Source organism: Labrus mixtus, chromosome 2 (assembly GCF_963584025.1).
Source record: "Labrus mixtus chromosome 2, fLabMix1.1, whole genome shotgun sequence".
Taxonomy (NCBI): domain Eukaryota; kingdom Metazoa; phylum Chordata; class Actinopteri; order Labriformes; family Labridae; genus Labrus; species Labrus mixtus.
The window spans coordinates 20231000-20248285 of NC_083613.1; the positions used below are offsets into that span (position 1 = coordinate 20231000).

Consider the following 17286-nt stretch of genomic DNA (forward strand, 5'->3'; position numbering starts at 1 on the left):
TGTGTGTGTGTGTGTCAGGGGAAAGGGATTAGACGTCTGTGAACACACCTCTGTTTGTCACTAGAAATATGGCATATTCTTCCATGGCCTCCAGTCTGTGTAAACCCATCTCATAACACAGCTCCTCAATCACCTCCAGGGCGACCTGAAAAACACAACAACACACACATTTATATTACAGCCGTCTCATTGACAGTAGCGGCGGTGAAGGGCCAACAGTGTCGGGAAAAACTCACAGAGCACGTTTTGATTTTGGCATGACGTTCAATGCCTCCTGGAAAGAGAAACAGCTGTCGTTTTGAGCTCCGTCCTGCCTGTAAAATTACAAGCAGACAATCACATTAGTATGTACTATACATACACTAAACTTGTCAGATTACATTAAGGACCTGAACACACATAAATCTACATTTGTAGTGCTGAAAGGTGCCAAGTTAGAGTACAGTGTAACATTATTAAAATGTTAAATTATATTATTGAAATTGTGAAATTAAGATTCTTGTGCTAAATTACTGGAGACATATTGACTAGAGAAATATTTTCTAGCTCAGGCACACCCACAAGGTGTTCTTTTTGTATTGTATTTGTTTACTAATCATGTTTATATCTGTATAAATGTGAAAATGGACTAAATGAAAAGTTAAAAAAGACAATCAGTGCAAGGCATCTGTCACATAAAACTGCCCACGTCTATCATCACAGCAGATATATACAGAACACACTGACCAGCATTGCCTTCAGCTCCATGCTGTTGGGTGGAACAAGGCGGCCACCATACCGGAACGTCTTCTTAAGGTTCTGTTCGCATGCTTTAGCAATGCCTTACACATTTAAAGAAAAACATACATGTTGGTAATTTCTGAAATTTGTACAGCATATTTACACACTGTGATTGTGTATTTATTCACCCTGATACTGAGCCCCAGCACTGCGAGAAGCCTGCTGCAGGTATTTCAGCAGGAAGGGTTTGAGGACCTCAGAGCAGCGATGGAAGGCGGTCAGGATGTACAGCAGCCTCCATCCTCGAAGGCAGCTATCGCTGTAAAACGCGACAGTGCACGGACACACTCAGGATTACAGGCTCAGGGATGAAAGAGGTGTGCAGTTTGTGTATCTGTGTGTGTGGGTTTGTGGTGGGGAAGTTGTACATATGTTAGAGGAGACGTACGGTTTGGAGCTGGTGTTAGCAGTAAGCTGTCTGAGGAGCTGGCAGTAAGCCTCATCCCGCATCAAGGTGAACTCTCTGATGAGCTGAGGGGAGCACGGAAAAAATGAACACACACACGGACGCGCGCGCACACACACACACACAAATAAATACAAGATAACACACACATATGAGTAAACTTTCAAAGATAAACTAGTATCATGAGAAGAAAAGTGTGTATTTACCTTCAGGAAAGTGCTGACCACCTCCTGTTCTGTTGATCCCCTTAATGGAGAGTCACCCATGAAACGCATCACGGCTACACAGATTACCCAATCAGCACACATGCACACACATAGGAACACACACAGGTCAGTATTATTGAAGTCTTCAACAACAGATTATATACAGAAATCCTGCGCTTGAGAATTAAAACCTGATATGAAGATGTTAGATGGATGAATTGGAGCCCAGATGAAATTAGAGTGATTATATAAGATGATGTAATAGAGGAGAGAACTTACACAGACATAGGTCAGCTGACACTCTGCTCATGGCTACATCTGTAAACTCTATCAGAGACTCAGTCAGAGGAGTCTGCAAAGGAAGAACATGTACTGTACAAGGTAAGTGTCATATAAACATCTCTCTTAAAGAGGAATGACAAATAAAGTAAAGAGAGAATGTTTCAAGTTACGGCAGGATAAAGGCACCTTTGAGAACTTGATCATCTCGGTGGGCTCTCTGGAGTCTCTGGTCTTGCTTTTATTCTTCAGGGAATCTCTAAAAACACAGTCAGTCAAAAAGGGAAGCCTTTAGATTTAAAACTGGTCTTAATAAGTATTCAGAACATTACCGGTAACACTCATTACAATTAAAAGTCCTGTATTCAAAGCTTAAATCAGTTACAATATGAAAGTATTAACAACAAACAATTATTTAAGTATATATAAAATTAAATTAATTCTAACATTTGTCAGCTTTTCATCTGCATCTGTTTTATTATGATTCATGAAATTATTAGTATAGATTGTAAAAAAAAATCCTTTATGTTAAAGTTGGTATAAGTTGAGCTGATTGAACTTTAAATCTTGTGTAAAGGTGGGTTGGTAGTATCTCACAATACACTATACTTTATGAAACAAATATATTTTTGGTGTATAATTGACTCAGTTATTATATCTGTCAACGGCACAGCATGTAGTCTCTGCCACTAGGGGTCACTCAATCCAAACAGTAACAAAAGATGGAACCATGGGAGTTGTATTTAGTTTAAAGCAAAAATCATTGCAGATGAAAATGGATCTGATGTGACTCAGACAGAAAGCATTTTCATTGATAAGTTTATGTATTAAACTTAGAACAGTATACAATACGTTTTTTTAAATACTACCAGTTACAACTAAATTGAGTGTGCAACTTGCCATAAGTGCAACAATAAAATAAGTAAATAGCAGAAATAAAACACAGAATTCATGAAAACATTGCAGTAGTATGCAAGGACACAATAGCAACAGTAAAGGAGTTCACATTATTAACCTTAATTCACAAATGTTATGTCATCCAAGTAATGTTAGCAAATGCAAACAAACTCATCGTCAACTTCCTCCCTCACCCTCAGTATCATCATGTTATCTTGTGTTTCCCTTACAGCTGAACAAATGAAAGCACCTTGAATTGATGGGTTCAATTGAAAACATTTTTAAAGAATCCAGTGAAACAAAGAGTAAAAAGTGTAAGAGGAAGAAATTATCATCAAGGAGAGATTAGCACTTTAGACGTATGCTCAAGTACACTTTTAGTAAAGTGATTAAATCCTACACTAGCTTTTAGATATGGTTTCTGTGAAAGGTTTTTCTGTGTGTTTGTGAGGATTTCCCTGTGTGATCACATCTTTCCTTTGTCTCACCCCTTCTTGTTGGATGGCTGTCTGAAGTACTTCTTGGCAAACTCCAACATGTCATATTTACTGTCCTGCAGTACCCTCTCATCCAGATCTCCATCAGCGAAGCCGTCGAGGGAAACCCTCTGAAAACACAAGATTGGCAGTGAAAACCATCTAACACTCAGATCAGGTTGACAGACAGAAAAAGAAGAAAGTATTAGTGAGCGTGTGAGGACCTCAGAGCAGTGGGTCTACCTCTATTGTTTGATCTATCTCATGTGCAGCCATGGTGGATGCCACGGCAACAGCAACAGCTGATGACACAGCAAATTGTCCAGCTCCTCCTCGGGGCTCGGCCTTGCGGTCGAGTGGCAGCGACAGGAAGTCAGGAGCAGCGATGGGATGTACGCATTCAGTCGGGAAAGCCCCAGAGCGGCTAAACACAGCACCAAACTTCCAACCTGACACACACACGCATACGCACGCACACACACAAACACACACACACATATATCAAATTTGGCTTTATAAATCCAAAAATCACAGTAACTTATCTCATTGGATTTATACTGGAGGTTGGAAATATTCTTCTTTAAACATTACCAAGTGCCAGTTTAAAGAGCAAATGAAAATATCACAGTAAATTGCAATAACATGTGTGAATGCACACACTGGTTTTGTCTGGCTCAGTATCTGTTGATTGATCAATGAAACTACGTGACTTCTTTGAGTCTGTTATCATATTCCATCTTTGCTGGCTCAGTATCTGTTGATTGATCAATGAAACTACGTGACTTCTTTGAGTCTGTTATCATATTCCATCTTTGCTGTCCTAAAGATATGACATGAATCAATATTTTTCAAATTGACTCGCCATCTTCCATCTGAAAAATAATTTTCTGATACAATTTTGATTTAAAAACTGCTTGGGGCACTGTCAACATCATGGCACTTTTTTCTCCATGGCTTAAAATGCCATCATCAAGCCTCCAGGGTCCAGGCTAGTGAATCTCTCAAAGCTGTCAACCTAAAATGTCACCTTGATTTTTATTGGGCTTTGCATACGAAGCAAACATCTGGTCACCAAAACTAAACCGTAAAGTTTTATGATCCAGATCTATAAAATTACATTAATGTTATGCTCACCAAAGTCCTGAGTGTCCCTCTTCAGATCCTCCAAAAACACAACCTTTTTTCTCACCACACAGCCGTAACTGTAGCCTGGAGGAGACAAACACACGCACACACACTTACTCTTGGTTCATTGATTAACTTCTAAGAAAACAGGATTTCTTCTTTCTCTTTCTCTTTGTTTACCACGGTTTCTTACCTTTCTCTAGCCCATCCATAACCTGCAGCCTAATGATGTCACCTTTGTGAAAATTGAGCATCGACCTGTCGTCTGTCACAAAGTTTCGCTCTGCAATCACATAGTCTGAGTCCTGGGGGGCAAAGAAAAAAGACACAAATAGATCATCTCACAGTTGTACAAGTTACATTATTGTTACTCTTAACCTCACACGCCTACTAGAGCTGCATTAAACCTCACAGAAAACAAGAGTTTGTTACATTCAGTATGTGCAGATGAAGGGAGTTAGAAAAGCCAGCACATTAACAGCACTGTCAGTACTACTGTCCTTTGCTCTACATGTTTTTTATTGAATTTTTCTGTACTTTTTGGCTATGCTGAAAACAGTTGTATTCGTATGTTTTATATATAAAATATATAAAAAATAAATAATCCAGATCTTTATTTATAGTTGCACAATGTTGTTTCTGCAGAACCTCATTTATTAATCAGAGCATGATGTGCCTGTGTGTGTGTGTGTGTGTGTCTGTGCGTGTGTGTGTGTGTGTCTGTGCGTGTGTGTGTGTGTGTGTGTGTGTGTGTAAGTACTGTACCTTTTTAATCTCATTGATGAAGGTGTCTATGAGATATTTGACCTGCGTTGCCTTTGCTGAGAACAGGATGAGTTTCTCGTTGGTCAGATTGAACTCCAGCATGTTCTCAGAGGGGATGGTGACAAACAGGATGTCTGCATAGCTTAAAAAAACAGTGACACAATCGTACAATTCAGCAAATGTTAATGACAAATTATTTATTTTGTTTATAGTTCTTTGTTCATCATGAAAAAAACGTTGTCTCTACTGTTATCCTGTTGTAAGTGTGATTGTAGTTGTAGCTGTAGATGTAGTTCTTTCATGTTTATATTTTGTCCAACTTGCCTGAACAAATACCTTCCTTGACCAATTGACAAACAATAATCTTTTCACAGACATAGCAGTATTATTGCAAATATCAACAAGGTATTGTGAATTAACTCAACTATATTTAAGTTTAAAAAATCCAGCAGTGGTCAGGCTGGAATGAGAATTCCTTAAAACTATAGAAAAGAGGCAGAGCATTTTGAGATTATTGAGTTTTGAGTGTTATTTGTTAGATTAAGAGAGGGGAGTAAATAGAATACTTTGCCTTTTGAATAGTTTTGTAGCAACCTTTGTTATTTTGGCAACCTTTCTCTTATACACTTTGTATTTTAGGCTTTTTGCCTTTCCTTGACAGGACAATGGATAGAGTATTAACTTGGACGAGAGAGTGGGAAATGACATGCAGGAAAGGAGCCATATGTCGGACTCCAATCCGAGCCGCCTGCTTGGAAGACTATAGGCTTGGCCATCAGCCCCCCATTATTACTTTTTTAATCCCTTTTTTAAACATATTTTTTTAAATCTCGTTAATGTACCTTCTTGAACATTCAGTATGTACACACAACCCTTCCTCTGCATGTGAGATCATGTGGGATGGGGATCGTGGGGATATGGTAAGTGGTAAATGGACTTGAGCTTGTAGAGCACTTTTGTAATGTCCTTACTACTCAAAGTGCTTTTTTCACCGCAGATCACACTTACCCATTCACACCACATTCACACACTAATAGCAGAGGCTGCTTTGTAAAGAGTCCATCAGTATATTAACTAGTCCATTCATACACATTGACAAGCTGCTGACACAGCAGTGGGATCAATTTGCAGTTAAGTGTCTTGCTCAATCAGAATCAGAATCAGCTTTATTGGCCATGTATGCTTAAACACAGGAGGAATTTGTCTATCGTGAACTGTGCTCTCAATGTACAAAAGCAAACATTAAATATTAGCATAAACACTGCAGGAGCTGGGAATCGAACCCCTAACCTTCCATTTAGGAGACGACCGACTCTATCACAGCCGCCCCAATATAAAACATGCAGTCAATTTGTTGTGTGTTATCTTGTACTTTGTTAAATACATGCTAATAGAAATGTACAAATAAAACGTACGTGTAGGGTCGGAGCACTCTGAAGTAGTCCGGGGCTGCAGCGCTGCTTTTTACCGTCTTCAGCAGCTTAATACCACTGTGGGACACTGACAACACCTGCACACCTGTTCCTACACTACCCTGCACACACACAAACACAAACACCAGAGATGTTTTTTTTTTTATAAAAAGACAACATCACACTGTCAGTAAATATTATCCTCTGGAGATTTAGCAGCCTCACCGATGCAGGGAACAGACGGGAGAAGTATATTTCCCATGTTTCCCTTGCTGCTGTGACAACTCTTTTCTTTACATGCTCCTCCACTGGATCCATGTTCTGCTCTACCCCGTGTTTAGCTGTCAATCACACACATATACACATGAGCTCATGAATGTCAAAGGGACATGTTTGGATTAGATATTTCAGTCTTTAAGAAAAAAAACTGTGGCGGCGAGAACAGAGAGACTACCGAACAGAGCTTTCATTTTCTGCCTTTCATCCCGGGTGATGCGAACACACGCCTCCGACAAAGTGTCGTTCACTATCTGCAGGAGAGAACAGAGGACGGGAAGGTTTAGATAGTATTTAGTTTGTTCTGTCTAAGATTTCACTGTTGTCAGGTAAAAAGTACGGAGCAGAGAAAAAGAAGGTGAATGAATTGACTGCAGACATGCGGAGTGTGAAGTTACCTGTTTGAAAATGAGATCTAGCACCAGAGGATTGTTGAAACTGTCTTTGGGATAAAAAACCTGCAAAAGACAGAAAAATACTCACAAAAGAATAGAATACAAACACTGACAGTGAATCATGTTTTTTTTTTTTTTTGTCTTTGTGTGTTTGTGTTTGTACCCACCTCCTTCCTGAGGTAGAGTCTCCAGGGAACATTAGTGTAGGTGTAGTGCTCTTTATTGGAGCTCTGATGAAGCTGTGTAAGGATGCTCTCTGCCTCTACAGGAAGCTCTCGAGACACTGCAGCACAAACATTGTTACATATTTGAATTTCTCTTTCATTCAGTGCCCCTTATTTTCACAGTATTGTACTTAAGAGGTAGCTTGGATTTTTTGAAGTAACGTTGAAAGACGATGCCTCGAGATGACAGAAAAGTAAACAAAAGCATCAGGAACAAAACCGATTATGTCTTTGTAGTTATAATTTTTGTCTGTTATCACTGACAATGGGTCGTAGTCAGATGAGGTTAACGGTATGGTGCAAAAAACAGCTCTTGCTAAAATTTCCCACGGCAAAATATTCATATTGAGTGATACGTTTATCTGTTAAAAGAAAGCAGAATTCGATTTTATCTAACAGAAAAAAACACTTACACGTGTTTAGGACATTATAAGTAATGAGATCAAAGCTAATGCTTTGTTTACAGGGGTGCCAAGATCAACACACAATGAAAGGTCCTCACAGAAGCTTTAAAAAAAAAGGACAAACCTTAAAGAATAAAGTCACACTATGGTTAAGGTGCACTATGTAGATTTGGTAGTGAAATTTGAAAGTTGGAGAAGTGAAAAAAGTCTATGCTATATTTTCTGAACTACACAAAATACACAAAATGGATTCAAAGGAAAAAAATGGTTCCCGGGACACTATTTGGAGCTAAAAAGCTACCAGGAGAGTAAAGGTGTCACTGTTGCGGGTCCCCCCACCATAACGTCTCGCGTTGCATTTTATCTTCAAACAATGTTACAAGGACCAAATTTTCCTCTGAGGACAGTTTGTGAATCGAATTATGAACGTATAACAGAATCTGTAAAATTTTCCAACTTTCACATTTCTCTACCTATCTCTAGTGCACATTTTATTTTAGGGCTTTTTTTGCCTTTACTTGAGAGATAGGACAGTGGATACAGTCTGAAATCAGGGAGACAGAGAATGGGGAACGACATGCAGGAAAGGAGCCACAGGTCAGATTTGAACCCGGGCCGCCCGCTTGGAAGACTACAGCTTCCCCATACATGGGGTGCGTGCACTAACCACTGAGCCACCAGCACCCCATGAACATGTTTTTTTAATTGTACAACCACACTATGCATGCTGCAGCATGCAAAGAGAATAGTTCTAAGAGTAATATGGTTGATAAAAATAACACAATGCCAAATAAAAGGGCTCTCTGAAGGCAAGGTAAAAGAGTGCTATATTTTAAATTAAGTGGTATTGATTATGTAGGTGAAAACTTTTAGTAGCTTTAAGTACATTTTGTTCCAGAAACGTCCACAGTGCTACGTAGCTTAACTTCCATGATGGCAACCTGAATAGCTTCTTCAAACATTGGTTGGCATTTTTTGGAGGAAAATTTATTCATTCATTCATGATCTTTAGATTTCCTCCTCTAAGACAACCGGACTGACTCTTACTGCTTTGATTTGCTGTTATTTCTGAACGTTGTTGTCACCTTGTTTACAGAAACACTTTAAGATCAAGTGGCCGCAAGATAAGAGGAGAGATGTGTTTTCACAATCTACATATCTGTCGGGTGCCACCTGCCTGCTGTGAGGTTGAGTGTGTCCCTGTTTAACTGCTCCACTGTACTGCTGACCTTGTATGGCACATGCAAATTATCAGCAAATAGGCTTGATATTTTTTGCCAGCTGTGATTACGTGCGGGTTAATAAATGAGGAGAACTGTCACTTTACTTAAAATCAAAGCAGAATTTATGCAGAATAATGTGAGATGTCCTCTGACAAAACGATGTCTAGTGGGCGTATGTAAGGACATTTGACACATTTCAGAAGAGGTCAATGCTGAACGTCACGACCACCCTCTTAAGGGTTTTGTTCTCCTCTACATTTATTGCAGGAATGACTTTGAAGGTTCCCTTGAGAGCCAATTCCAGAAGGTTTTCATTCCTCAGGTGATTCCACTATTTAGCCTATCCCTCTAAGCTGCTCGGTTACAGGAGTTTTTGGTCAAAATAAAAAACTGAAAAACTGAATGTTTGCTCTTCTTGGAAAATGGTTAAAAACCATTGAATTATTCAGGTGCTTTAGATTAGCTGGGCTTGATCAGCAGTATTCAATTTAATTTAGTGGTATTGTGATTTTTTTGGGTTAAAACGTAATATCAGTGATTTGTTAATACAGGTTAAGACAGGGATTTATGACGCAGAAAAGTCATCATGATACATTTTGCTTAAAAGTACCTGTTTGATTCGTTTGGCCACTAGGGGCACTGCAGTCCAGTAAACAGACAGTATACATTATATTTTAAAAATAAAGGCTCATTGAAGAACCAAAGAACATTGCATTAAAGATTTTTTAGGAGGTAAAAATGCAATCAACAAATGTGTTACTTTTGTGCCAAAAAATGAAATCAATGTTATTTAATAATGTTTGCCATTTTTGATGGGACAGCTGAAGAAATGTTGGGAGGAGAGACAAGTTTCAAGACATGTATCGAAGGGCAGAGGCCAGGAGTGGGACCTTCGGCAGCTGCATCAAGGACTTTAGCCTCTGTGAATGGGGCGCTTGCTCTACCCACTAAGCCAAACCAGCGGCAGTGAAATAATTCAATCTAAATGATGATTTAGATTTAGATTTTCTAGTTTGATCTTGTGTGAGTACCTGGAGGAGGCTTTGGAAGAGGGCGATCAGGCGCTCTTGTCCTTGTGCTCTTGGTGGGTTTAAATCCCGCTTCTTTCATTGCAGACGCAGACCGGGAGGGGGGAACAGGACATTTGGGCTAAACAGACACAAAAAATATTCCTCTACATGACTTATTTAAACCATTGTGTAACATGCATGTGCACATTGCTACATTCAGTGACTTGTTATTCTGCAGGTACACGCGTGTGTGTGTGTGTGTGTGTGTGTGTGTGTGTGTGTGTGTGTGTGTGTGTGTGCGTGTGTGTGTTTGTCAGTGTGTGTTTACCTGGGGAGCAGGAGGGTGGTCCATCTGGGGTTTGAGGATTTGTAACGCTTCGTCCCGAGCAGTTTGCTTCTTCTGAAACTTTCCCTCTGGTCTCCTTAATACATCCACACAGTGTCAACATCTCACAGCACAGTTTGCAGGGACAACAAATGAGGTGTGCTGTATAATATGCGTTTGTGTTTAATTTGAGTAAATACAATCATTCTGGTGCTGTTTGCGCAGTCGGTATCTGTTGGTGGTTTGTTGCAGCCGGAGTTTTACAGTATGCACAGTTAATTCTGCGACTGAGGATGGCATCAACTGCTGTGATATATTTACAAGCAAAGATCTAGCTATTTTAATCCAGGAATACTTTGCTCACTCATCATCAGCTATCAGTCAGCCCTTGTGTGTGTGTGTGTGTGTGTGTGTGTGTGTGTTTGGGAGACCTCACCTCTTGCCAGGTGGCAGCACGTCTGGAGGCGGAGGAGGGGAGTTGTACCTTTTGATGATGTCTTTAAAAAGAATAAAAACAGTGTGAAGAATTTTATAGATGACACTTTATACTTTTCCATCATTCTTTCCAGATATCTACAAATTAAGTTTGATGAATTGCAACTTTATCAACATGATCATCATTCCGATGTGCCGAATGCATCCTGTGAAATGATTTTATGACACTGACAACTGAATTGAAATACCTTGGATGTCTTGGCTGGGGACGATGTGATCTGAAGTCTGAGGTGAGTACTTCACCACTTCTCCAGCAGGGGGTGGAGGAGACATCACCACTGGGGCTATAACACACACATAAAGAGAGAGAGAAAAATAGAGTCATCCTCTCATGTGTAAAGCTCTCGTGAATAAGAGTTTTAGTTAATGGACTGTCTCACTGTTTAATGCTTGCTCAATCTCTCATATTTTCTGTCTCTTTTCCTCTTACCAAACTTTCTGGCTGGTTTATCCTTGTTCATGGGGACCCCGGGAGCTTTCCTCCGAGGGACACTGTCCTTATCTGACTGAACCTGAAAAAAACGCAGAGAGGACAGAGAGTTTGCACTCAAAGCTTTGCAGACATTTAGTCTCCTGTGATTTGGTTGGAATCAGGGCAATGTCAGTACAAAGAAAAGGACAAGGAAAAAAAATACTCTAAAAAAAAGCAGCACATTTTTGATGTTACAGAAAATAACAAATGTGCAAGTGATTAATCTGCTTTTTGGCAAGATTATTTTTATTTTGTGAACGTATTTTGTGCACCAATTGCTGTTGTGTTTTTTAAACCATTTGAAAAGTGATGTTAACCATTGACAAAAATAAAAAGGTTCACATGGTTAAACAAAAAATACTTTCTTACAGAATCCGGGCATCAGAACACTTCCAACTGAACACTTGTAAAGATGTAGTGGCCAGTAATTCATTATTTTAAGCAACTACTGTATATCACAAGTCACAGACAATTTACTCAAATTAAACAGCGACATTAGAAACAGAGAAGAAATCAGCAGAAGCTGTAGGATTCCAATTTGTACATCCCTTAGTGCTGTTATTTCTATTTGGAGACTTTAGTGGGATTTTCTTCTCAGCCCACAGAATGTTAGCAATTTTAGCAATGAGAAATTAAGTGGAGTCTGTGATTGTCACTAGTGCTGGTTATTTTATTTATTGGCTTTTGTTTTTCTCAGTTTTTATTTTTTCTTCAGTTTTTTTTCTGGCCCTGTCTGTTCTTCCTTGGTGTTCGTCTCACTCCAAAAATATATCTCAATGAGATCAAATGAAGCATATCCATATTTTAATTTCACTTGCTTTCCCCTGAGTCATAGAAATGGTCTAATAATGTGTTTCTTATCTTGGCTCTTCTCTTCACTTTTGTTGCTCCTTTTTTGCTGAGCTAGCTTTTGCTCATCGTCCTGACAACACAGTCCTTATTTTATTAAAAACAAAGCACTCACTCTGTCCATTAAAAGGAAAGTCCTTCTGGGTTTGGGGGTATAATGTTTCCTTTTAAAACACTGTCTGTTGTTGTTGGGAGTTATTTTTCATGAATTAAAAAGTACTGCATCATTATGTAACGTGTCATTCTGGACTGTTACCTCACATGTCTCAGAGTTACTGACCTGTGCAGCAACGTTGGCTTTAGGCCCTGCTGCCTCAGTTTTGTTGGTTTTGAAGGGGCCGGGCTGAGGGTTGGGGTTGGGGTTAGGGTGGGAGGCCTGAGGCTGAGCTGCAGGGTGAGTCCGGGGCTCAGTGGCTTGTTCCTGTTGAGTGGTTGGAGGATAGGGCCTGGGCAGGATGTTTGCGTCAGAGTAAGGAGTGGGACTGAAGTTAGCATAGGGGCTGGGTGGGATGTTAGCGTATGGACTTGGGGGTATGACAGCATAGGCTGGGGCGTACGGGCTGGGAGGGTGATGGAGCAGAGGACTCATTGGTGGGCTTGTGATTGGGGAAGTGGGTGGACTTGTGACTGGGCTGCTGACGATGGCCATGGCCTGCATGGTCATCTGCTGGGCCTGGGAAAAAACAAACCACTTATAAATCCCAAGATAGGAGCGCTTCATAGAGAAACAGAAGCAGATCCAGAAGGAGGGTTTACCATGATGACGGCCTGCTGGTTCACAATCGCCTGCTGCTGCTGGGCTAAAACAGCCTGCTGGGCATCTGGAAGAGAGAGCAGAAACACCGTCAACAGGATGGAGGGAGAAAAAAAATTATGTCTGACTCCTTTTTTTTGTCATATTTGTCTTCACACTCGAAACAAACCAGGTGTTACAGGTGCCACAGCGGCAACAGGAGGCGACATCACACCTCCCACAGGAAGGACTCTCACAGCTGTGGACACACAAACACACAACATCACATCTCCGTCAGATTTGAAGTGTGTTTGTTTTCTTACACTTGCTAATGATTTATGAAGATATAAAGGCTGTTCTTTTGTGTCTTATCCAATACTTTGATTATATATCAATCAATCAATCAGCCAATCAAACTTAATTTGTAAAGGACTTTTCATAGAATAATAATGTAACACAAAGCGCTTCATGTAAAAGCAAATCAGTAGGCAACAATACAACCCCCAGCCAACAACCGACACACAAGGTAAAAAATATGTCATAAAAAAAACAAAAAAAAAACCAGGTCCTAATGGAGTGAGGAAACACAATCCTGAATTTGTAATGAGGAAACACAGGAGGTTAGGGTTAAATTATTAAAATTCAAGATGAGCATAAGAAAATAATATTGAAGGAAATAAATTAGACAATAAAACACTGAAAGCTAATCCATCCAATATATAGAATAATAAAACCCTTACAGAATAAAATAGAATAAGATTGTACGTCAGTCAATAAAACAGACCAATATATAAAATACTCTGACAAATAAATATGTCAAGAAATAAACTACATACGATCAAATACAAGTCATTAAAAACTAGACTAAAGTTTGAGTTTGCTTGTAAAAGTGTTCACATTGTGTGCTGCCCTCAGGTCTTCAGGTAAATTGTTCAGATGGAGGCCGCAATGAGGGAAAGATGCCTCACCGTACGTTTCCGTCCTGACTTTGGGCTCAATTAAAAGGCCACTTCCAGAAGACCGGGGGGCTCTATTGAGCTCATCATTTAAAAGCAAATTCAATAAATAGGTAGGAGCAAGACCATTAAGAGTGTTATAAACCAATAAAAGAATCTTAAAATAAATTCTAAAACAAACAGGTAGCCAATGCAGAGACTGTATATGGATTTGAGATAATTAAAATTGTCGCCTGAGGATGGTTTTGTGCTATGATATTTAGTGTTGTGGTAATAATACCACACTGAATGGTGGTATATTATTTATTACTAGGACTGAGTGTGAATGTATACAAACTAAAAAAATGAAGGAGCACATTTTTAAAACATCTGGACTTTCATAAAAGTTACATTTTGCATACTGAAATTACTTTTCTGTATGGATTGTCATTGCATGACGTCTGGATATCAAATATCAAATACAGCACGGCACAGTTAGATTTTAATTTGTTTTTATCATTTGGCAGTATATTTGTACTGAATTGTTTGAGCATTGTAGAAGGCCTATACAAAATCCTCAAATAAAAGACAGAACACAGTTAAATATGTTCCCTACTTTCTGCTAACAGTTCCTATGGATGGAAAAGTAAAAGTTATTTACTACTTAACAAGCAAAATTTCATGATTAACTAGATTCACTGAGGTGAACCTCCGACTGTTGATTAAGAAAGAAACAATCAACAAGGATGCGACTTTGAACTGATTCTGTGAATTTGACTGACCACCGGGTGGAGGTTGATGTCCCGTCGACTGTCCTTGCTGTTGCCACCCCCCTCCGACTCCCCCCGCTCCCTTCATCCTGCTGGACAGTCCTGCAGCTGATTCCAATTCCTGTAAAGACAAACATGAGAATGTAAAAAGAGGTAAAGAAATTAAAAAACTCCAAAGATGATTCTGTTGAATATTGAATTCTCTCCACTTGTAGACGTGAAGCTGAGTGTCAGAATGATTCATCCTTATACTGACTGATACATAAATCACTTGCTGCTTATATTATGGTTTACAATCACCAAATAAACCTGTAGGAAAGAAATGTAAAGTCATGTGAAACTGTTCAGGCTTAACATACTCAGTAAACGTTTTTCTAAAAAGATGTTGATACATGTTTACTGAAAATGTTACCGTTTTAAAAATCAATAACAGTATCGGCTTCTGAAACCAGGACTCAGTTGTTCTAGAAACTGTAGTACAGACACATCCAAAGATACCAAATGTCAGATCATTATTGTAATCATGTTTGCTTTTGTGTTAGCTAGCCTATGATTTAAAGGTCACATATTATCTTTTCAAGAAGTTTAGTGTCCAATATAAGATATATATGGAGGTATAAAATAATTTTTACAATTTGTGTAATGAGCACACTGAGCGTCATATTCGAGGAGCTTCCTCTTATGACGGCAGGCATTCCATCAGAAATCATCTATTGACCTATAAATTCAAAGGAGTATGCGCGTGTGTGTGGGCACATGCGCGTGTTTGTGAGTGCAAATGCGTGTGTGCAAGTGTGCGTGTGTTTGTCGGCCATGTCTCATTAAATAGTAAGTCCTTCATTTGCCAGAGTGTCAGTTCCTCGTAAGCAGATCCCCGCGTTGCCTGGGGTGGGAAATCACCGTGGCGATCTAGTGGCTGTGACAGTTACGGTAACTGGGTAACGTAATCGGTTTCTGGGCAGGAGAGGTCTGTAGAACACATCTGATACATGCTAATTCCTGTCAACCACATCCGATAGCACGACTAACATTCACCACGTCATCCCGGCTGAGGACTGAAAGAGCCAAAACAAACAGCGTTTACTGCACCATTGCCCTGAATAAATACTCATGGATTTAACTCAATCAACATCCATCGGATAACACTACAACTAGAATGAACAAAACAGTGGTGAAGGAAAACGTTTGTGTTGGAGGTAAAGCTTTAAAAAAATTGCTGACAGAGGCGTTTTATTTCTGCCCAAAGTGATATACAGTATCAAGTGAAATCATCATCTCAACATCTCTGCCATCTACTTCATATACAAGCAGAACATTTACCTTGTGTTTACATTGCCAATTAGCAGACCAAACTTAAAAACCAAGATTTGTAATATAAGTGTCTAATTTAGCAATATAGTACATAATTTTAATTATAACAAGTAACAACTAAATTGCAGACTCTCTCTTTAGCTGTGACAGATAAATGTACTTAATGGGAACATAGATGGTCCAAATATTGAGGGAGTGCCCTGAATAAGGATCTGTGGAGGCCACTCCACTATTCATTAGTTTAGTGACAACTTTGTCAGGTAATTATCTCCTCCAGGGTTAAGGTTGTGTTTTCAGGTCTGGTTTTCTTTCTCTGTTTTCAGCAGGATTGTAGAAAAAGTACTGGCCTGTTTTTTTTAATAAAGCTTGAGGGGGAGGGTAAAGCATGGGTTAAGGAGGAACTCATTAAATAGTAGTTTAGTTTAGTTTATTTATATGAAGGTATGAAAAAAACTGAAACTAATGCTGATGTTTCTTTATGACCTACAAAAGCATGCAGGACCATCAGCAACAAGATTGATCATTTCTATATAGGTTTACAAGAGGACATCTGTGTGCGGCCCAGATCCCACTTTGACAACCACTTTCACAAAATAATTGACTACTGGCCTTGGTGGAGATCTGCGTAATTAAAGTTGCATCAAGTTTTGATTGATTTTCATTGTCAGAATGATCACAAACACCCTCCAATTCTTGGATATACCCATTACCTTTTATGAGTATTTTCGCCTGATTTCAATGAATAACTTTACAAACATTTTCCTTTTATTTTAATTTAATGAATTAAACCATTTAATTGATTGATCTCTTTATTAAACACTGCTAAAGAAAGACTTTCACAAACATTTTAATGCTTATGAAATAAAATTGACCAGGATGTGCAGAAAACAAAACAAGAGCACTCACTGTCGCATTACTCCACTAAAGAGTTTGACAGAACTTTACCTGATCCGCAGAGTAACTAGGTTACCCTCTCAGGTGGTCAAGTGTGTAAGTGTGAGTGTGTTGTGTAACTCACTGCAGCGCCGTCAGACAGTACCGGGTCAAACAGGCTGTCAAGATAACGATCCATCCCTCTCTGAGGCTCAAAGTCTGTGACAGAAGAGGAGGGGAGAGCGCTTCAAGGTCAACAGTAATCGAAATCAGTCTTTGTGCGCTTTCGTTTGTTTGCTTTAAAGTGTACCTCGTCCATCCGAGCCGGGAAAAGCTGAAGACATGACATCACCATTTATGTCAAATCCACCACCCAGCAGGCTTCTGTAAAACAAAACTTTTACCTTAAAACATTTGGTGAATTCAACAAGCAAGCACAACTGGATTGCGACTCCAGGACGTGTTGAGTTATGCAAGATAAAATGTGCTTTGCTGTTGTGCTGAACACAGACTATACAGTACATACCAAAAAAATCCTTAGATTTTTGGACATAAGAACAGCTGTATAGTAAGTATACAAAGTACAATATTTCCCAGTAAGATGTGCTTGACCAGAGTTATAGAGTTGCATGGGATGGAAATAAT

General features: G+C 39.3%; 1 protein-coding gene across 1 annotated transcript in view; it reads right to left on the reverse strand.

Annotated features, from left to right (window-relative positions):
• Positions 1–17286, reverse strand: part of myo15ab (myosin XVAb) — a 50443-nt gene that overhangs the window by 4107 nt on the left and 29050 nt on the right. The window contains 29 exon segments of the mRNA XM_061027210.1: positions 49–145; positions 237–314; positions 727–821; positions 909–1039; positions 1169–1251; positions 1393–1466; positions 1672–1744; positions 1861–1930; positions 3057–3175; positions 3288–3493; positions 4179–4253; positions 4363–4474; positions 4935–5076; positions 6350–6468; positions 6572–6687; positions 6801–6876; positions 7021–7080; positions 7185–7300; positions 9900–10017; positions 10207–10300; positions 10640–10700; positions 10887–10982; positions 11129–11210; positions 12300–12692; positions 12776–12840; positions 12943–13011; positions 14470–14578; positions 16787–16896; positions 16949–17025. Of these exon segments, the coding sequence (XP_060883193.1) occupies positions 49–145; positions 237–314; positions 727–821; positions 909–1039; positions 1169–1251; positions 1393–1466; positions 1672–1744; positions 1861–1930; positions 3057–3175; positions 3288–3493; positions 4179–4253; positions 4363–4474; positions 4935–5076; positions 6350–6468; positions 6572–6687; positions 6801–6876; positions 7021–7080; positions 7185–7300; positions 9900–10017; positions 10207–10300; positions 10640–10700; positions 10887–10982; positions 11129–11210; positions 12300–12692; positions 12776–12840; positions 12943–13011; positions 14470–14578; positions 16787–16896; positions 16949–17025 (3116 nt within the window).